Source organism: Pseudonaja textilis, chromosome 2 (assembly GCF_049901715.1).
Source record: "Pseudonaja textilis isolate UNSWEBS1 chromosome 2, rPseTex1.2, whole genome shotgun sequence".
NCBI classification, from domain to species: Eukaryota; Metazoa; Chordata; class Lepidosauria; order Squamata; family Elapidae; genus Pseudonaja; species Pseudonaja textilis.
In genome coordinates this window covers 232,093,315-232,111,842 of record NC_141991.1, presented here as the reverse complement: position 1 = coordinate 232,111,842, position 18,528 = coordinate 232,093,315, and the positions used below count along the sequence as shown (strand labels likewise).

Below are 18,528 nucleotides of genomic sequence, written 5' to 3'. Positions count from 1 at the left end.
GCCATTGAGATAGTCTGCCCATTTTCTGTCTCCTACAATCAGATGAGAATATTGTTTTAAGTGCAATACAATACATCCTCCTGGTTGATCTTCCCTTTTGCCCTGGGGAAAGGGACACATGAGGTGGCCATTAGATATATTAGGACTGAAGCCAGGATCCCGGGCGTGGCTATGGGGAAGTAGGGAGAACACTGCAGCGGAAAGATTAGTGATGGGCAAGCTGGCACTCTGCTCTAGGGGATCATGAGGCATGCCAGTCTTGTCCTTGTCACCTCTTTAGAATATTTTGGATTTTAGCAATCTTCCAAACAAGTGGTTTGTTTTGGATTCATAGCAAAGCACCTCTTCTATTTTAGGACCACTCCTCCTAAAAAGATTTTTCCCAATTATGATTTCATAGAAGCCACTGCCCCAGAATACGTCTGCCCCCAAAACAGTCGTTCCATCCAGTTAATCTACTTAACCTTTAAATCAATTTAATCACATGGATCCAATTTTTGGTACACAATGAAACAAGTTGCAGGGATTGTTACATTGAAAACTAGTTTAAAAAAAACAATGATCAGTTGGCCCTTATTTCATTAATAAATTATGTAATTAATACATATACATATATAATGCATATATATATAATTATGAAAAACACCCCCACAAGCAGCATAACAGCATTCAAAACCCGTAAGCAAAGGAAACCCTAGGCAGGCCTTCCTTATACTCCGACGAGGCTCTTGAAAAAAAAAATGCTCGAAGGAGCAAAATCAAAAACTAACATGCCCTTCACCCCACCCCACAAGCTTTGGGGAAATTTACTCCCAGGGCTGCGAAAAGGCTAGGCGTGAGGCCCTATTAGAGACCCCCCCAACAATCCCTCGGGCGCCTCAGGAACCAAGAGGCAGCGGCTGCGGCTAGTTAAGCAACGTCTGGAGCACGTGTTGACGAAGCGCTGCGTCGCCTTAAGGCTCGCGCGCCGTTAAGGTGGGGTTCGGGGTTGTTGGTGCTACGCTCCAGCGAGAACCAACAAGAGCGAAAGAAATATAGCCCTGCTGCCCGTAGGGCGGGTCTCTGTTGCCGGGTGGGCCTCAGAAGGGGAGGGAGTCAAGCGGCCGGCTGACCGGCAGGTTGGCTGGTGGTGGTTTTTTTTTTTGGCGGGAGAGGAGGCAGCAGGAGCAGATGGGAAAAAAAGGGGCCTTCTGTTAAAGGCAGAGCGGCGTCTCCGAATTGGTGGGAGGTCTCCCTTCGGCCATATTAAGGGCTGCGTTTTGCCTCTCCTCGGTTTGACGCTTTGACTGTTTTTTTCTCTTTTGGCAGGAAGACGTGGAGTTGGCCGACGCTGCCATGGGTGACGAGAACTGGGATACGGATTTTACAGAAGGTGTTAGGGGAGAGGGAAGCCGGGCCTTGCCGGTTTTTCAGCCCAACTTCCAGAAGCCGGTGGGTGCCTATGGAAGTTTTGAAGCGTGCTCCGTTTTTCCAGCATTTAGGTCAGATGCGCGCTGTCTTCCTGAGACTAGGTTTTACAACGAATGGAGAGGTCGGTTGGAATTTAGACCCCAGGAGGAGGATTACGAACAACCCGCTAAGTCTTTGGAAGGAATAAGTTCTAATGCCTGGTTCCCTCTTAAATTTCCTATTCCTAATCAAGGGATGGTGGCGGCTGATGTTATTGGCATAAACCATTTTTGCTCAAGAGGTGGTTTTACAATAGGCAATATCCCAGAACTCCAAAACCTGGTTTTAAAAAGTTCTGGAAACTTCTGTCTCAAATTCTGGGACTTTGAATGACTTTGGATGGCAAGTGATTATATTAGCAAACAAACACTATATATTACCCCTTTGTGGCCTAAGTTTTCTAAGTCACTTTGCCACTTTATGCTCCTCTGTTGAACAAAGTAATTTTACACCTACTAATTAAATATATTTTCTCTGCTTCCTGTTTCAAAACAAGTTGCTTGATTAGAGGTTTAGATTATAATTCTGTTCAATTTGGGAATGAGCCATGATTACAAGCAAATGAAAAGAAATTGGCTGCGTAAATTGCTATTTCTAAGCCACTGCATTTATTACCAGTAATCACAGACGGATAGTAAAGAGAAAGTGTAATATTAATTATATTCAACACTGGAGTACTTCAGGAAATAATTATTCAAAATGTTAAAAGCCAAATTCTGTTTAAGCATTTGTATTTTATTATATTTACAATATAACTGATTTTTAGAAATTTCTTCACATAACTGTTCCTGTATGGTCTGATTCTTTACTTCATATTGTAGGGCAGCATATCCATGAGAACAAATGAAACCTTGTGCAATTTCACTCAGAGTATAAAACAGCCAGGTATGTGTTAAAGAATATAATAATGCATGTTTTGAGAAAAAAACCCAAGATGGTTGCAAATAACGAACATTTAATACTTGCAAGCCCTTATCTCTAATATGGCCATGATAGTCCTTTTTTGACAATGTGGTTTCAAAATTACAGCTAATAATAGCCCAAGATGCTTGGGTGGAGTGTGATATTTAAATTACTGGTTAGTATTGTGCTGTTTCCTTACAGTTTTAAAATGAAATAATTTTGGTTGAAAGAAAATTCATCCAATGAGTTAGGAATTAATATATCTTTGTTCAAGGTGTGTAATATTTTGTGGACTATGAAATGTACTTAGTCTTTAAATGTATGTTGGGGATTGTATCAGAATGTAATGACTCGGTTGCAATTCTGATTAGTATTAAATACAGTTACAAAAAGGAATGTAATTTTCTTTTATTGCAACTGCAAGTTCCAGAAATTCGTTGGAGCTGTGCCTAAGGTTGTTAGAGGATATATGAAGCCTTCAGACCTGGTCCTATAATTTATAATCAAGAGAAGAGAACACGTGTGAGACAATATGTCAGCAGAAAAGACGTTCTAAAATATCACAGCAACATTAGTTTATTAAAATACTTAGAAGAATCAAAGGGCATCATATATGGCTGCATAAATCACAGTTGTCCAGGATTACAGAATCATGCACGTCCTGTGGTAGTATTGCACAATGCATGAGTCCAGGTGCATTAAAACATTGAAATACATCAAATTCAGCTTTGCAAGGAAGCCATGAAACAAGTAATACAATGATTATATGAAGGAAGGAATATGTGAAATCAGGATGCTTGCTAGTAACTAGCTAAAGTTTAGTTAATAATGAAAACCAATGTCTCTAAATTATGGTTTCAGTATTTTTTTAAAATAGAGCTTTCAATACTCTGCTCACATATTATCCAAAACTTAATGTTCATTTAATATTGGTACAAGTATACATTCCTCCACTGCACTTTGCAAACTAGGGATGGCACCAGATTGATATAACCAGCTTATTTGCATACAGACACTTAGCAGTAAATATGTAGAGAAAATGCCTATGTGTGTAAATATACTTTAAAAGCAATGATATATGCAATTTATAAACAAAATAACTGCAGATCTCTCTTAATTTTAGAGTCCCAAGTGGGTCTTTCAACGACGGCTGCATTAGTTAGGAAAATAGGAAAAGTCAGTGTAATCAGTGCAGGAATTAACTATATCTAGGTCCTCTTTTACCAACATTTAAACTTCATCCATTAAACCCTAATTTATTTAGAAATAAGCAGAAACTAGCTCACTAACCATAGAATATTGGAAGATGAAACTGAGGCAACAATTACACTTACGGACCTAACTTGTAAATTATTTACATGTGTGAAAAAAACTGACTAGAAATGCACTTAACTGGTTAAAAGATTTATTATTATTTACTTTTTATTCTTTTTATTAGGAGTCAGAGAAAATCATAATGCTGAAGAGAAACAAACAGGTGGATTTGGAAGTGGAAGAATTTTTGGAAACAGAGGTATACTGTAATGTAAATTTTTTATCAAGGAAAAGATTATGAATAGAGTTTAATATGTTTTAATAATTTTTCAATAAGGCCGCTCCCTTGCTAGTCTACATTTTTGTGCTTTTATGTTTTTTTAAAAACTCTAATGTGACTGTTTTGTTATTTTTTTTCCCCTTCTTCAATCTCCCCCTTCCCTCCCCAGAGTCACTTTTTGTGACATGGGTGGCCATATAGTTTTCTAAATATGTTTTAATCTGTACATAAAAATATTTTAGAAAAGGAAACGGGAGCTGATTTCTTAAAATTTGAGTACTTCTGATAAAACAATATTTAGTGTAAATCATGAATGAAACATTTTTGCATTTGTATTTACATGTTGTATGAAACTGAAAATACTGTTTCAAATTGTGAAACATTCCATTCCATTGAGTTTGGTGAACTGTTTCAGATTGTCCACAGTTCGACCTAAACAAATCTGCAGGGATCTTGGAAGATCTTATGGGGTGAGCAGCGCTAGGCTGGTGTGTGCCACTCCTCTGCTTTTTCTATGTGCTGACCATCTCTTTTCTCAGCATCTTCCCTTCCTTGTCTCTCCTCAGCTCCAGTGACAGCACAGACCCATTGGCTCACTTGTCCTCCCTCTCCTGTCTCCCCTCCACTGTTGCCAATGTCCCTGCAGGTCATTACCAGAGAACCCCATCAGCCTTGCCTTTCTTTGCTTCTATCCCCCTCTTGCATGGAAGAACCATATCAGTCTCTGTATAAAATAGTTCTGCCTGTGAACACATATCTCATTTTAGTCATTAAACTCATACAACCAGATGTTTCTGCATGAAATGTTTTATGCTCAGAATTTATTATGTAATTAATTTCTTCTGTTCCATCTAAAAGAACTGGCTTTATTTCCCTGTTTTAATTTATATGGTTTGGTGTATGTGAAAAAGAAAGTAAATTATAGAAAATATTCAGGTTTTCAACTCTAGAAAATATGTCCAAATAAATATATCTTCTGCTCAGAAAATAATTGTGACCTAAATAAATAATATAATTTAACAAATTAAGAAATCAGGAAAAAGGATAATCAATATGGGTACTACTTTGGAAATCTTATTTCCTGCGGTTATTTATTTTTTATATAGTTTGAAAAAAGAATGAATATCATCAGTTATATTAATTTTGTATAACTATACTAGGAAATAGGTTTGAAGAAAGAAAATCTTCAAGTTTTGTAAGAGGTAAGATTGCAAATGTTACTAGAAAATCTGCATCTAATATTGGCTTTATCACAGCTAAAACAGTAAAATTAAAATTGAATTCATGATAATCTATGTTCATTATCATAGGCATAGTCAGGTTAAATAAAGATACTTTGTTTATGAGACACGGTGGCACGCTGGAGTGCAGTATTACAGGCTACTTCTGCTGGCTGGCTGGCTGCAATTTGGCAGTTCAGTTCTCATCAGGCTCAAGGTTGACTTGGCCCTCCATCCTTCCCAGGTGGGTAAAATGAGGACCCAAATGATTGGGGACAATATGCTGATTCTGTAAACCACTTAGAGAAGGCTGTAAAGTACTGTGAAGCAGTATACAAGTGTAAGTGCTGTTGCTACTTTAGCAGCCTAAGGACATTTTCTTCCTGTTTTAAAAGAAGTTAACTAACAAAAATATTTCCACTTTATTAAAGATGGTCTTCAATTTCAATCATAATGAAGCCTGTCCACTATGGATGCAAGTTATGAAGGTTAAGTTATGTGGCTACTTGATCGCATCATTTAATGGCTCTTATTCCTGCTCTTTCCTATATAAGTGGAAAATAGGATACGTCAGGTGAAGGAGGCAGCATAAGGCCTAGTGTAGTCCAGGCCAATCTACCCTGGACCTCCAACATATCCTGATGCACCCCTGTGTTCTACTTCCCGCCTCTTGGGATCCTTATAGGCCTAGGGCAGGATTTTTCACCCCACTGGGTCCCATACCCTCCCCGACACCTGTCACTGATTCTTCACTTCTATAGATGTTTGGAGTTCCAAAGCTCATGGGGATGGAGAGCAGGCTGCTCCATTCCTTGGCATCCATGCAGACCACATGCCTGGAAGCAAATGCCATTTTCTGAGCAGTTTACAAATGTCAGCATATTGCCCCCAACAATTTGGCTTCTCATTTTACCAACCTCAGAAGGAAGGACTGCTGAATCAATTTTGAGCTGGTCAGGATTCAACTCTTGGCTATAGGCAGAGCAGAGTTTGTCTGGAATACTTCATTTTAAGCAGTGCTACACCATGGCTTAGATAATTAGATCTCTAATGCTAATCTTTGGGATAGCATTGCACTTTAGTATAATTTTGTCTTGCTTTTTCTTTTAAGAAGCACATATGTTTTGACTTTGTAATACTCATTTTGCATGTTGGGGAGAACAGTAGTACTTAATTAAATGTTTGAAACTGCTCCAGGTGGTCCTTTTCCACTATATTGGATAAAAGCTGAGTTCATACACCAGATTAGCATATGATGACTGTATTGCTGAGTTACCCAGTTACATAATTTTGAATAATGCATTCATTAACCAGCCCATAAAGCATAGTTTACAAACTCCAGTTTACAAATTAAACCTGATTTGGTTACCACTGTTCATTTGTTCAGTCTTCCTGATGAAAATGATTTCCCCCCAAATTAGGTTTTCAAAAAATGAAAGATGACATTGATGTTCTTCATAGACCTGGGAGAGGATCATTTAGAGGTGATAGAGGAGGATTTGGGCAATATACATGTAAGTATAGTTTGGAATAATTGAAACATTGCCTGACCCAGAAATTTCTAGAAATGTAATTATTATTGTGCTTAAGAAACATTTACAAATGAATACCTGGTAAAAAATATATGTGCTAAAAAAGTAGAAAAATATTGGACTGGATTTTGAGGCTTAATAGCTTGAGAATTGTTGTAACATGTTATGTCAGTTTAAATATATTGAAACATTTTTCCATGAAAGATCTAGCATGTATGATTAAATAAATCTTTGATTATATTATTGCAGACGATGTAAATGTGAAACAAGATGGAAGACAAAATTCTGTCAGCTTAGGTTTTAAAAGAAGAGGCTTTGGTACTCCATCAGGTAAAATTCATGTGAAATTTTGTTATGTTCGTTTTTTCTGATATCATCTGAATAAGATTATTGGCAATTGATATATTTAAAAATGCAAAATAGTGGAACAGAGCAGAGATCATAGATAAGTTCAGCTTATTGTGAATTTTGAAAGAGAAAACTGGTATAATGCAAATATTCTACAACTACAGATTTTTTTAATTCTTGATCACACATTTTCAAAGTATGCCAAAGAAATTAAAGTACAAAAACATCTGAACAATGTAGATGAATGTTGTAAACTAATGATAATTTTAATTTGTTTATCACATAATCACAATATTATTAACATGTATGCATTTTTTCAGATGAATTTGAAACTAGAAGAGAATTTGAAACTAGAGGTAAAAAAAATTTTTTTAGTTTATGTACTAGTTGTTGCCTCTGGTACATAGCACTTCTGTTGTTTTCAGCAGATATGACCTTTGTTATCTGGAAAGCAACAGTTTGGGTGATAAAGATATTTATTGTATAAAGAACACTTGAATTCAGTTTATTTTTTGATTTTCTGAAATATAGAATTAATGCTAGAACTTGCATGATATTTCTGTGTGCATGTGTGTTTGTGTATTTCTCTATGTATTATTCCTGAACACTCCTTTTCTGGTTTCATTTGAAATTTGATCCATATAGCTTCTGTTTAACTTCAGAATTCAGTTCTGCTGTATCTAACTTAACAATTCTTTTAACAGGGGATTACAAAGAAAGCAATGAAGAAGCAAATATAGCAAGAAGTAAGTATGTTTTGAAAGTAAAAAAGTTTTAAAGTTCCTATCTCCTATTCCCCCCACCCCCCAAATCATTTTTTATTCCATCAATAAAGGGATATGGAAATCAAATGGTGATGCAGGAGAGGTGGTAATGCAGATAAGTTATTTCAGAAGGAATGAAAGCAGAAAATAACTTCACATATAGAATTTTCTGAGAATCAGAATAACTTTCTTGTATTTGCAGATCCAAAGGTGACATACGTACCACCACCACCACCAGATGATGAAAATAGCATCTTTGCACATTACCAGACAGGAATAAATTTTGATAAATACGATAATATTCTTGTGGAAGTTTCAGGGCTTAATCCTCCACCAGCAATATTGGTTAGTGAATGTTTAAAAATCTTGAGAAAAATAAAGAGCTGAAGAAAATGATCGTCATTTTAAGTGATAGAGACAATGCTCATCAGAGTTTCACAATTTATAATAAGCTTTGAAATTAATTGGTGAACAAAACAAGGTACCTAACTTATTGTACATCAGTAACTTGTGGGGAGGGTTACGGTTTTGCATGAGATAGGAAAAAATAGTTTTAAAACAAAATTTTTGCAGCCCCCATCTTTTTTATGCTATTGATTCCATGTCCAGTGTTCTAGTGGTGCAGGATCCATCTGCCTAGGCCAAATCTTCCCAATATTGTCCCCTCTTTTCCTCAGCAACTTAATTATCTTCCTTCCTGATTTTCACAGTGTCTTCCTCTCTCCATGCAAAATTATGTAACATAGTAACAGCAATAGCACTTAAACTTACATATGCTTCATGGTGCTTTACAGCCCTCTCTAAGCTGTTTACAGAATCAGCGTATTGTTTCCAACAATCTGATCCTCATTTTACTGACTTCAGAAGGATGATGGAAAACTGTGTCAACCTTGAGCCGGTCAGGATCAAACTCTTGGCAATGAGCTGAATTAGCCTGCAATATCGTATTCTAACCACCACCACCACGGCTCCTATTCCATATTCCAGTGGCCCACCTGTTTTCCTTGGAGGCAGTACAGAATGTATAGTACAAAATAGAAAATACAATACAACCAATGACTTCTGATTAAAAATGAAAATATAAGGATATAATTAATGGTCAGCCTTGTCATTAAAATTAACAGATAAAATGGATTTTTTGTTCGGATTTTATTAAGAATTTTAGGCTTATTATGGCTTTATGAGGCTATTCCTGGGGGTATGGATTGATGTAACCCATAAAACATATTGAAGTTGTGATGTGCTAGTAAGTGTTTTAAAATTATACTTTTACTTTGTTAATCTACTTTTCTGTTTAATCATTTTTTTAGAATTTTGAAGAAGCAGGTCTATGTGAAACCTTAATAAAGAACATAGCTAGAGTTGGATATTTTAAACTTACTCCTGTTCAGAAATATAGCATTCCTATTGTGCTGGCAGAACGTGACTTAATGGCATGTGCACAAACAGGATCTGGAAAAACAGTAAGCACACAATACAAGATTCTGTTGAGGATTTATTACTATTTTATCATTTTTTTTATTTCAACGTTTAAAATTTTCAAATTACTGACTTGGTCCTTTATGAATATGTCACTCAACTCAGCAGCAGTTTTCACTTGTGAAAAATTTTCATTAGTAAAAACTATTAAACTGAAATTGATATATTAGTAATCTGAGTTTCTTATGATTGAATAACTAAACTTTAATTAAATGGAAGCATTTTAAATTAAAAAATAAGAATATTCTTGAGATATTTGATGTACTTCTTTAGTATTATAATATACAATTCCTAATGTTTAAATTAGTTCTTTTAGTAGTGCCTCAAATGCCTGGGCCATCTTCTTGCACAGTTTTCTTAGGAGTACTGTTTGTGAATCCCTTTTCATGGTAATGAGATTTATAACTAAATCATAATTGTTTGATATTAAAAAGTTAGGAAATTCTCAGTGTTTGAAAGTAGACATTGGACCTTTATATTTTAGTGTACTTTTTATTTGTTTTTATATAAGCAACTAATATTGGATTAGAAAAATGCACTTTTATTTAACTTTGTCATGTACTGGAAGTACAGCATTTTTAAATTGTAATATATTTGCCCTTTAGGCAGCTTTTCTTATACCAATTTTAGCTCACATGATGCGAGATGGAGTAACTGCCAGTCAATTCAAAGGGGAACAAGAACCAGAATGTATAATTGTAGCACCAACTAGAGAACTGATAAATCAAATCTTTCTGGAATCAAGAAAATTTTCATACGGGTGAGTATTTGGGCAAACTGAATCAGAACAGCGGAGTGCTCCCAATAAAGAATAAATTACAGAAGTGTACATATATACCTACTCAGTATGTATCTAAATTTTGCTTTTAAGGTATTAAAAATGGTTGTGAACATTGGGAAACTGTCTCGGATTGATACAGTGAGATACAATTTGTTTTGGTTAAAGGATTTTCCACCTTTCTGGGAGTAACCAAAGCTATTGCTGATTCATGTGCAAATAATCAACATTTGGCTTTTATACAAAAAGCTGAAGCCATAACTGTAGCTACTTAGGAATCATTATATACAAATGATAAGTATTCACAAGTTTATAATACTGTAGACTGAGCTAGAGAAAGGTACACAAGTGAATCTGTCTAGTAAAAAATATTAATTATTATATAATTCTTAACATAATTGCACTCCTATATTATATCTTAAAATAATAATAATAATGGGGTGTAAGTATGCTACTTAATTTTAAATATGGACCATTAAATGCTGTGGCTTAAATATTTAAAACAAATCAAAAGTATTAAATCTGTTATTATTATACCATATATCTGAGATTTAAGGCTTTATTATTAATAGTAATACAGCGGGATGTGTTCACTGTTTTAAGTTGTATATTTTCTTGTTAGAACTTGCATAAGACCTGTTGTGATTTATGGAGGTATACAAATGAGTTATACAATTCATCAGATAAATCAAGGCTGTAATATATTGTGTGCTACCCCAGGAAGACTTTTGGATATCATAGGCAGACAAAAGGTAAGATCTCTGGGTTACCATGAGTAGAGTGAACATTAAGCTTTAGGACTGTTCAAATTTCAGACTTAGCACTGTTTTATTGCAAGGGTTAGATACAATTTAAAACCAAGGTTTTGTTGAGAAGCTTATGGGGATGAGTTAACACATTCTAAATTGATTTATAAAAAGGGGGGAACTTCATATGTGATCAGACCAGTGATCACAGTGATACTGCTGTTGTTAAGGCTAAGGGTGACAACAGATTCTGACCGTTATAACATAGTGCTTTGATTTTTTTTCAAGCTAGGTAATATGATTATTCATATAGAATTATCTGTAGAGATAGTGACTCTCCAGAATCTTTATTGTGTTTGTCAATCCTACCATCCGAGTTCATTTAACTTAAAATTTAAAGAAATTTGATACCTATTTGGAATGTTGGACATGTAAAATTAAGGGAATGAAGAACCATAGAGTGATTGCTACATGAAGGAAGGGGAGAGCAGCATATGAATTATTGATAACATGAAACTTTAATTATTAAATACCTTCATTTTTAAGAAATATAAATCATTTTCAAAAACTATCAGCAAAGTTTTCTCTGCTACCAGTGTAACTGAAATAGATTACATTGATAGCTTCATTTCTGTTCTTACATGGTTGCCCTACACGTTTTCAGTATTGCTATGGTATAGTAGTTAAGTTGTAGGTGTTAATATAGCAGCATCTAGGTATAATTAATCATTTGTGTGAAATTGGACTATATTGTTCTTTAAAGCAGGATATGGGGAAAGATGGAAGGTGTCCCATAGAAATTGGAGGACTTATTTGAGTTTGTGCAGCTATCATGTAAAAGTAGAATTGTGCATTCTTTTTTCAAATTTTTCTTATATATCTGATTTTTTCTAAAAGATTGGGCTCAGCAAATTAAAATATTTGGTGTTAGATGAAGCTGATCGTATGCTGGATATGGGATTTGGCCCTGATATAAAGAAATTAGTTTCATCTCCAGGCATGCCCTCAAAAGACAAACGCCAAACATTAATGTTTAGTGCCACTTTTCCTGATGAAATCCAAAGGTATGTATTAGCAATTCATTTAAAAAATAGGTTTACAAGATGTAAATTTCTGATTATTTATTCAGAGTGAAATCATAAATATACATGTTACCTTGTTAAAATTTTGAATATCGATTGCTAAGGTTTTTGCGTCTACTTTCTTGGAGGAACTGACTCTTCATAGAAAGAATAGCTTCTGAGATAAGTAATTGTTTGGAATGGTGCCTGTTATTTTTACAAGACATATTTGGACAATAACTGTTTGCAACTAAACAGAATATATTTATAGAAGTGGGTAGGTACATTTATTTTAGATTCATCTTACTAATTACAGGTAGTCCTCAACTTACAACCATTCATTTAGTGACTGAAGTTATACTGGCACTGAAAAAAGTGCCTTTTTAGATTTTGGGAGCCATGGTGTTGCAATGGTTAGAATGCAATATTTGAAGCTAACTCTGCCCACAACCAGGATTTCAGTCCTGATCATCTCAAGGTTCCAAGGTTAGTAAAATGAAGACGAAGATTGTTGGGGGCAGTATGCTGAAACACATTGTCAATATTAATAAACTTACTAGAGAGTGCTGTAAAAGTACTATGGAATGTTACATGTAAATGCTATTGCCATTTTCCACACGTACAACTGTTGCAACATCCCCATGGTCACAGATCAGAATTTAGATGTTTGACAACTGGTACATTTTTATTTATTAAAAGCTGTGGTGGCACAGTGGTTAGAATGCAGTACTCCAGGCTAGTTCTGCTGACTGCCGGCTGTCAGCAGTTCATTTCTCACTTGGTTCAAGGTTGACTCAACCTTCCATCCTTCCAAATTTAGTAAAATGAAGACCCAGATTGTTGGGGGCAATATACTAACTCTGTAAACCACTTAGAGAGGAGCTGTAAAGCCTGTGAAGCAGTATATAAGTGTTATTGCTACTGCTATTACGATTACAGTGTCTCAGGGTCATGTGATCACCTTTTATGACCTGACAAGCAAACTCATTGAGGAACCCATATTCACTTAACCTTGTTACTAACTTAACAACTGCAGTGATTTACTTAACAACTGTGACAGGAAGGTTGTAAAATGGGGCAAAACTCACTTAACAAATATCTTGTTTAGCAACATAATTTTGGGGGGCTTGATTGTGGTTGTAAGTCGAGGATCACCTTTATAAAACATCATTAATATTTTATTTCCCAAACTGTCGACCCTTCCTTCTTTGGATGCACTACTTCAAAATCATATAATTTTATGGAGGCATGGTGGCACTGCTGTTGAAGGATGCTGGATCCGCCAATCAGAAATAGTCGATTCTCATCCCTTGCCTCCAACTCTTGCCCTGCCCTCCCACTAGTTGAAAGCATTACTGCAAATAGATAAATGGGTACCACTTCAATGGGAATGGTTAGCTGTGCAGGAAAAACAGGTGCTGGACCTGTCCAGACATGAGGTGAGATCAGCAAAAGAGGCCCAGAAGATGTCATTAACCTGAATGCCATTAGCCAGATGGTACATGCTGGTTTTCCCCCATGGCACATTGTGAATAAGTGTGCAGGCGCAAAACCAAATGAACAAGCAATTAGATAAATGAACAAGATTACTTTGTAAGTGTAGATCTCCCTAATAAATGCATGCCATATGAAATATATAAATAAAATAAAACTTAATTTTACTTAATGTTTTAAAGGCTTGCTGGAGAATTTTTGAAGACAGATTACTTATTTGTTGTTGTTGGACAAGTGGGAGGCGCATGCAGTGATGTTCAGCAGACCATACTTCAAGTGAAGCAGTATGACAAGAAAAATAAACTTGTTGAAATTCTTAATGAAATAGGTAATTGGGGCCTTGTAATTGAAATGTACTTTTTTAATGTTACTAATTATTAAATTGATAAAAGACTGCCAAGTGTGGTGTAGCATATTATTATTCAGTAATATAAGTATGTGCATTATGGATTCTCCACAATGTTCTTTTTCTTTTCCTGAACCAGCTCATTGTATAGTTCTAAGGATAACCCATCAATTTTTAAGAAATAAATTTTCTGAGCTAAAGAATTTTCAAAAAGTGATTAACAGTTGTTAATTGTAACAGAACCATAGGGAAACCACATTTATGAAGGATCACTGTCAGTGTCTCAGAACCACTAAGGTATTATCACTGAGATGAAGTTGTGGGAGTGAAGTTGAAGGGAAGTATGCTATATCTGGAGTATTTATATGTGTATTTTTGAAGGAGAGTAAAATATTACTGTCTGCTTTCTTCATAGGCAATGAACGAACTATGGTGTTTGTGGAAACGAAGAAAAAAGCAGATTTTTTTGCAACTTTACTTTGCCAAGAAAACATATCAACCACAAGTATTCATGGGTGAGTAAATTGTGGGGTAGACAACATTTTTGTAACATTTAAAATTAACTTTTGAGAAGAAATTGGTGATCATGGATGACTTCCAAATTGGCTGCTAAGGCCAGTTATGATAATTCTGCTTTCAGAAGTTAAATTAGTGATTGTGTTTCCTGTCATGTTTCACTAGCCATAAAAATATGGCGTTACCCTTTTATGGGGAGAGGTTGGGATATTTCCAGAGTTCTTGGTTGCAGCTATTCATATTTCTCATTTTTAATAGTGCTTAGGCTCTAAATGGAACCCAATGAATTCTTAGGAATGTAAAAAATGTTTTGTTTAAAAAATATTTTTTTACAGTAGATAGGTAAGGAAGCTAAGTACCAAGTGGGGGTGTGATCCTTCCATTAATCTAAATCAAAAACCATTATCTAGTGATTTCCAGAATATTTAAATCATTATTTTTTGTCTTCCATTTAATCATTTCCAATTCCTAGGGACTTCATAGGGCCTGAGGCATTCCACATTCCTTATCTTGCTACTGTTACAGGGCTATTGAAATATTTAACTTGGCATCCCCCTTCTGTGTTTTTAATTAAACTGTAAGATTAATAAAGATAAAGTTGTTTCTTAAAGGATTGTGTGATCTCTAACCAAAATATGTACAATAGACAAGCACAAATTTTGGATATCTATCTACAATACTTCAGTCTGCAGAGGATACCCTTATTCTCCCAATCTTGCAAAGTAAAAATATGAATGACAATTTTTTTTTAATCTAATGCACATATGGTTAACTTTACCCTCCACTTTGATATATCTATCTGCTAAAATTGCAAATTTTGCAAATTAAATTTTTTGTTCTATTTTTAGTGACCGGGAACAGAGGGAGAGAGAAGAAGCACTTCATTATTTTCGTACTGGAAGATGCCCTGTTCTTGTTGCTACATCTGTAGCAGCAAGAGGTCTGGATATAGAAAATGTTCAACATGTTATAAATGTTGATCTCCCTTCCACGATCGATGAATATGTTCATAGGATTGGACGAACTGGGCGTTGTGGAAATACAGGCAAAGCAATTTCTTTTTTTGATCCTCAAGCAGACAGTGCTATTGCACAGCCTCTAATCAAAGTGCTTGCAGATGTAAGTTGTCTTTCATTTCCCAATTTTTAAAATAGTTTTTAAACAGACAATAATACATATGTAACAATGCGGCTTTCCTTTTTAAGGCTCAGCAAGAAGTTCCAGAATGGTTAGCAGAAATTGCTTGTGGTTCAGATGGGATTGGTTTTAGTAATCCAAAGGGAAATGTGTTTGCAGCTGTTGATTCCCGAAAGGTAACTTTTAAATAAAACTGATCCTTACCTAAACAGTGGTTAAGTATTATAATTTTGAAAGACCCCTGGCTCCAAAACATACTCGGAACCTTAAAAGCAGAATCAAACTAAGGTTGACAATTATTTGTGGCCATGGATATTGGAATAGGCATAGACGAGGAAGCAAACATTATAGAACAAGGATAATAAGGAAAGTGATGTACGTGGAAGTAACCGTTTTTAAGGTTCTTTACACATAAGATTGTTAAAGTAGTCTTAAAATGATAATATAGGATATACAGAATATATTAAGTATTCTTGATTCTGAGAAATAAACAATTGGGGTAACTGGACTAGAAGTCTGATGGAAAATAGTAATTTTTAGGGCTTTTATACACAAACCAAATGCATTACTCTATCAGTGGAAGCTAATTGTGAGCATCACAATACAGAAATAGAGCTTCATAGTTCCTTATATCTCAGGCTATCTGTGATAAATGTTGAAAGGTTGTCAAGTAGGTTGGAAAGCAAGCATCTAAAAAGTACTTTCTAATACAAACCCAGGCATTTTAGGGATTGCAGGCCACAGCCAGTCTGGCCCTTGGCAGGGTGGTGGCAGCATTAGAGGTGGGGTGAAGGCGGTGCAGTGTTGGTGGCAGGAGCAGGGCAGCAATGGGTGGGATAGCAGTGGCCCTCCACAGCAGTCCTACTTTCTCATGTGGCGTCTTGGGACAATTAATTGCCCACCCCTGTTAATACAATATTGAAAATAAACAAAGCACACTGTTTCCTGGCTGTATACATTGTTTTATCTGAAAAATCTGAATTCCATTTCATATAGGTTTTCTGTAGCAAAGACAATCATCACAGTGGAGGATTTGCAGCATCGAATATACTTGTAGCAGATGAGTCCTGGGATTAAATCTACCCCTAGCAATAGAACAACGTTGGACTATACAAAAACTTCTAAACAAAGTAGTTTTGGGGAAACCTGACTGGATCTTGGCCAAATTTATTTGAAAGTTTTTGCCGTAATTTCAGTGGGATTTACTTATATGTGTTTAGGATTATTATATGTTTAAAAAACCATTGATGTTGCTGCCTTCCCATGTTAAGGAAAGGTGGATTTCAGGCATTTGAATTCCTTATTTAGCAAATTTAAGTTTAACGGTTGTGTGAAGTAACACAATTTGTTGTAAAAGACTGTTATAAATGACTGTAAAAATGATTAATAAAAACGTGTAATCATGTCCTGTGCTATGGATTTTATAGAATTTAGCTCAGTTCTGGCAGAGTGTTATCGGAAATCATTGATTTAACTCCTCAACAAATATTTTTAGGATTACATGATAAAGAAGTAAGCAGTGGGGCACCACAGGGCTCCGTCTTAGGCCCGGTGCTCTTCAATATCTTTATAAATGACTTAGGTGAGGGAATAGAAGGGGAACTCATCAAATTTGCAGATGATACTAAACTGGCAGGAATAACCAACACTTCAAAAGACAAACTCCGGATCCAAAAAGATCTGCACAAACTTGAACAATGAGCCTTATCCAACAAAATGAATTTTAATGTGGAGAAAAGCTAAGCTGTACATTTAGGCAGGAAAAATCAAAGATATAAGTACAGATTAGGCAAGACCTGGTTCAAAAACAGTTAACTGAGGAGGACCTTGGAGTCCTAGTGGATGATCATTTAAATATGAGCCAACAATGTGCAACAGCAGCCAAAAAAGCTAATACAATCTTGGGTTGTATAAACACAGGTGTAGAATCAAGATCACTTGAAGTATTGGTGCCCCTTTACAAAACCATAATAAGACCACACCTGGAATACTGCAAATAATTTTGGTTACCATACTACATAAAAGATGTTGAGACTGGGAAAAGTTCAGAGAAGAGCAACTAAGATGGTCAAAGGTCTGGAGAGTAAACTATGAAGAACGGTTACAGATTTTGGGTCTGGCTAGTCTAAAGAAAAGAATTGGGTGACATGATAGCAGTATTTCAGTATTTGAGGGGCTGCCACAAAGAGTGGGGGTGGTGTCAAGTTATTGTCCAAAGCACCAGAGGGCAGGATAAGAAATAATGGTTGGAAACTGATCAAAGAGAAGCAACCTGGAATTGGGGAGAAACTTCCTAACATTAAGGACAATTAACCAGTGGAACAACTTGCCTTCAGAAATTGTGGGCACTCCATTACTGGAGGCTTTTAAAAAGAGATTGGATGGTCACTTGTCTTGAGATGGTATAGGTTCTGCTTGCAGCTGGACTAGAAGATCTCCAAGGTTCCTTCCAGCTCGATTCTATATCAGCTCTAAAAATACAAACTAACTTAACATTTACCAGCTATTGATTCTGCAACCTACCTAGCATACATTCACAAGGCAGTAGAAGTGTATTCAAGTCTATTTTGCTTTATCATGCTGGTTATTGTAAGCAAGCTTATTTTGGAGTTTACTGAGTCATCCATTTCCTAGATCAGCAACTTTGCATAGGCTTAAATTGCTTTAAGAACAAGAACTATTCATACTTTTTAATAACTGGTAAATTTAAATTGAAGGCTACAGTTTTGAAATGATCTTTAGGAAATCTCTAGAAAAATTATTTGGTGCACTGAAGTGGCTCACTACTGCAGTGAATTTTCCTTCTGTTGATTCTTCAGGGACATATAATTTATCAATAAATTGTATCTGAGGCAGAGCACTTAAAAGAAATAGTTGTTTCACATATACAAGAAGATTAAAGTAGGCTGATGGAATTTAGGGATAATTGGTAATTATCATTTAGCGGTGAGATGGGCGGGAAATTAATGGGCCTGCTAGCCAGCTTAAGACTTGACAGTATATGTCTCTTAATGAGAAGAGGAAGAGTGTAATTCTGAAAAAAAAATGGTAAGATATTTTTTTCTTTTCCCGTTTTGGTTGACAGTTCTCAGAAACAAAGAAAGGATGGAGTTTAGCTAATTGGTTTAGGGATTAGACCCAAAGCCCAAAACGTCCTATGAGAACTAGTGGAATTAGTAAGATTAAAGTTGGCAGGAAACCTACAAGTAATGAACAAGGTA

General features: G+C 35.6%; 1 protein-coding gene across 6 annotated transcripts; it reads left to right on the top strand.

The window, feature by feature from the left end:
• The first annotated feature begins 891 nt into the window (after nt 1–891).
• DDX4 (DEAD-box helicase 4) lies at nt 892–16,708 on the top strand. 6 transcript variants are annotated; one of them, XM_087927285.1, is made up of 19 exons: nt 892–975; nt 1,309–1,431; nt 2,271–2,334; nt 3,791–3,865; nt 5,047–5,088; nt 6,528–6,620; nt 6,888–6,968; nt 7,307–7,342; nt 7,691–7,732; nt 7,953–8,095; nt 9,061–9,213; nt 9,835–9,989; nt 10,630–10,759; nt 11,651–11,817; nt 13,491–13,636; nt 14,070–14,169; nt 15,019–15,289; nt 15,376–15,483; nt 16,304–16,708. In XM_087927285.1, the coding sequence occupies exons 2-19, from the start codon at nt 1,336–1,338 to the stop codon at nt 16,382–16,384; spliced, it is 1,983 nt and encodes a 660-aa protein (XP_087783411.1). In that variant the 5' UTR covers nt 892–975; nt 1,309–1,335; the 3' UTR covers nt 16,385–16,708. The 6 variants fall into 6 exon arrangements, with proteins under 6 accessions (XP_087783411.1, XP_087783414.1, XP_087783410.1 ...); XM_087927284.1 differs by lacking the exon at nt 892–975 and adding an exon at nt 984–1,118; XM_087927286.1 differs by lacking the exon at nt 892–975 and adding an exon at nt 999–1,118 and having other exon boundaries at nt 1,313–1,431.
• Nucleotides 16,709–18,528: the final 1,820 nt, after the last annotated feature.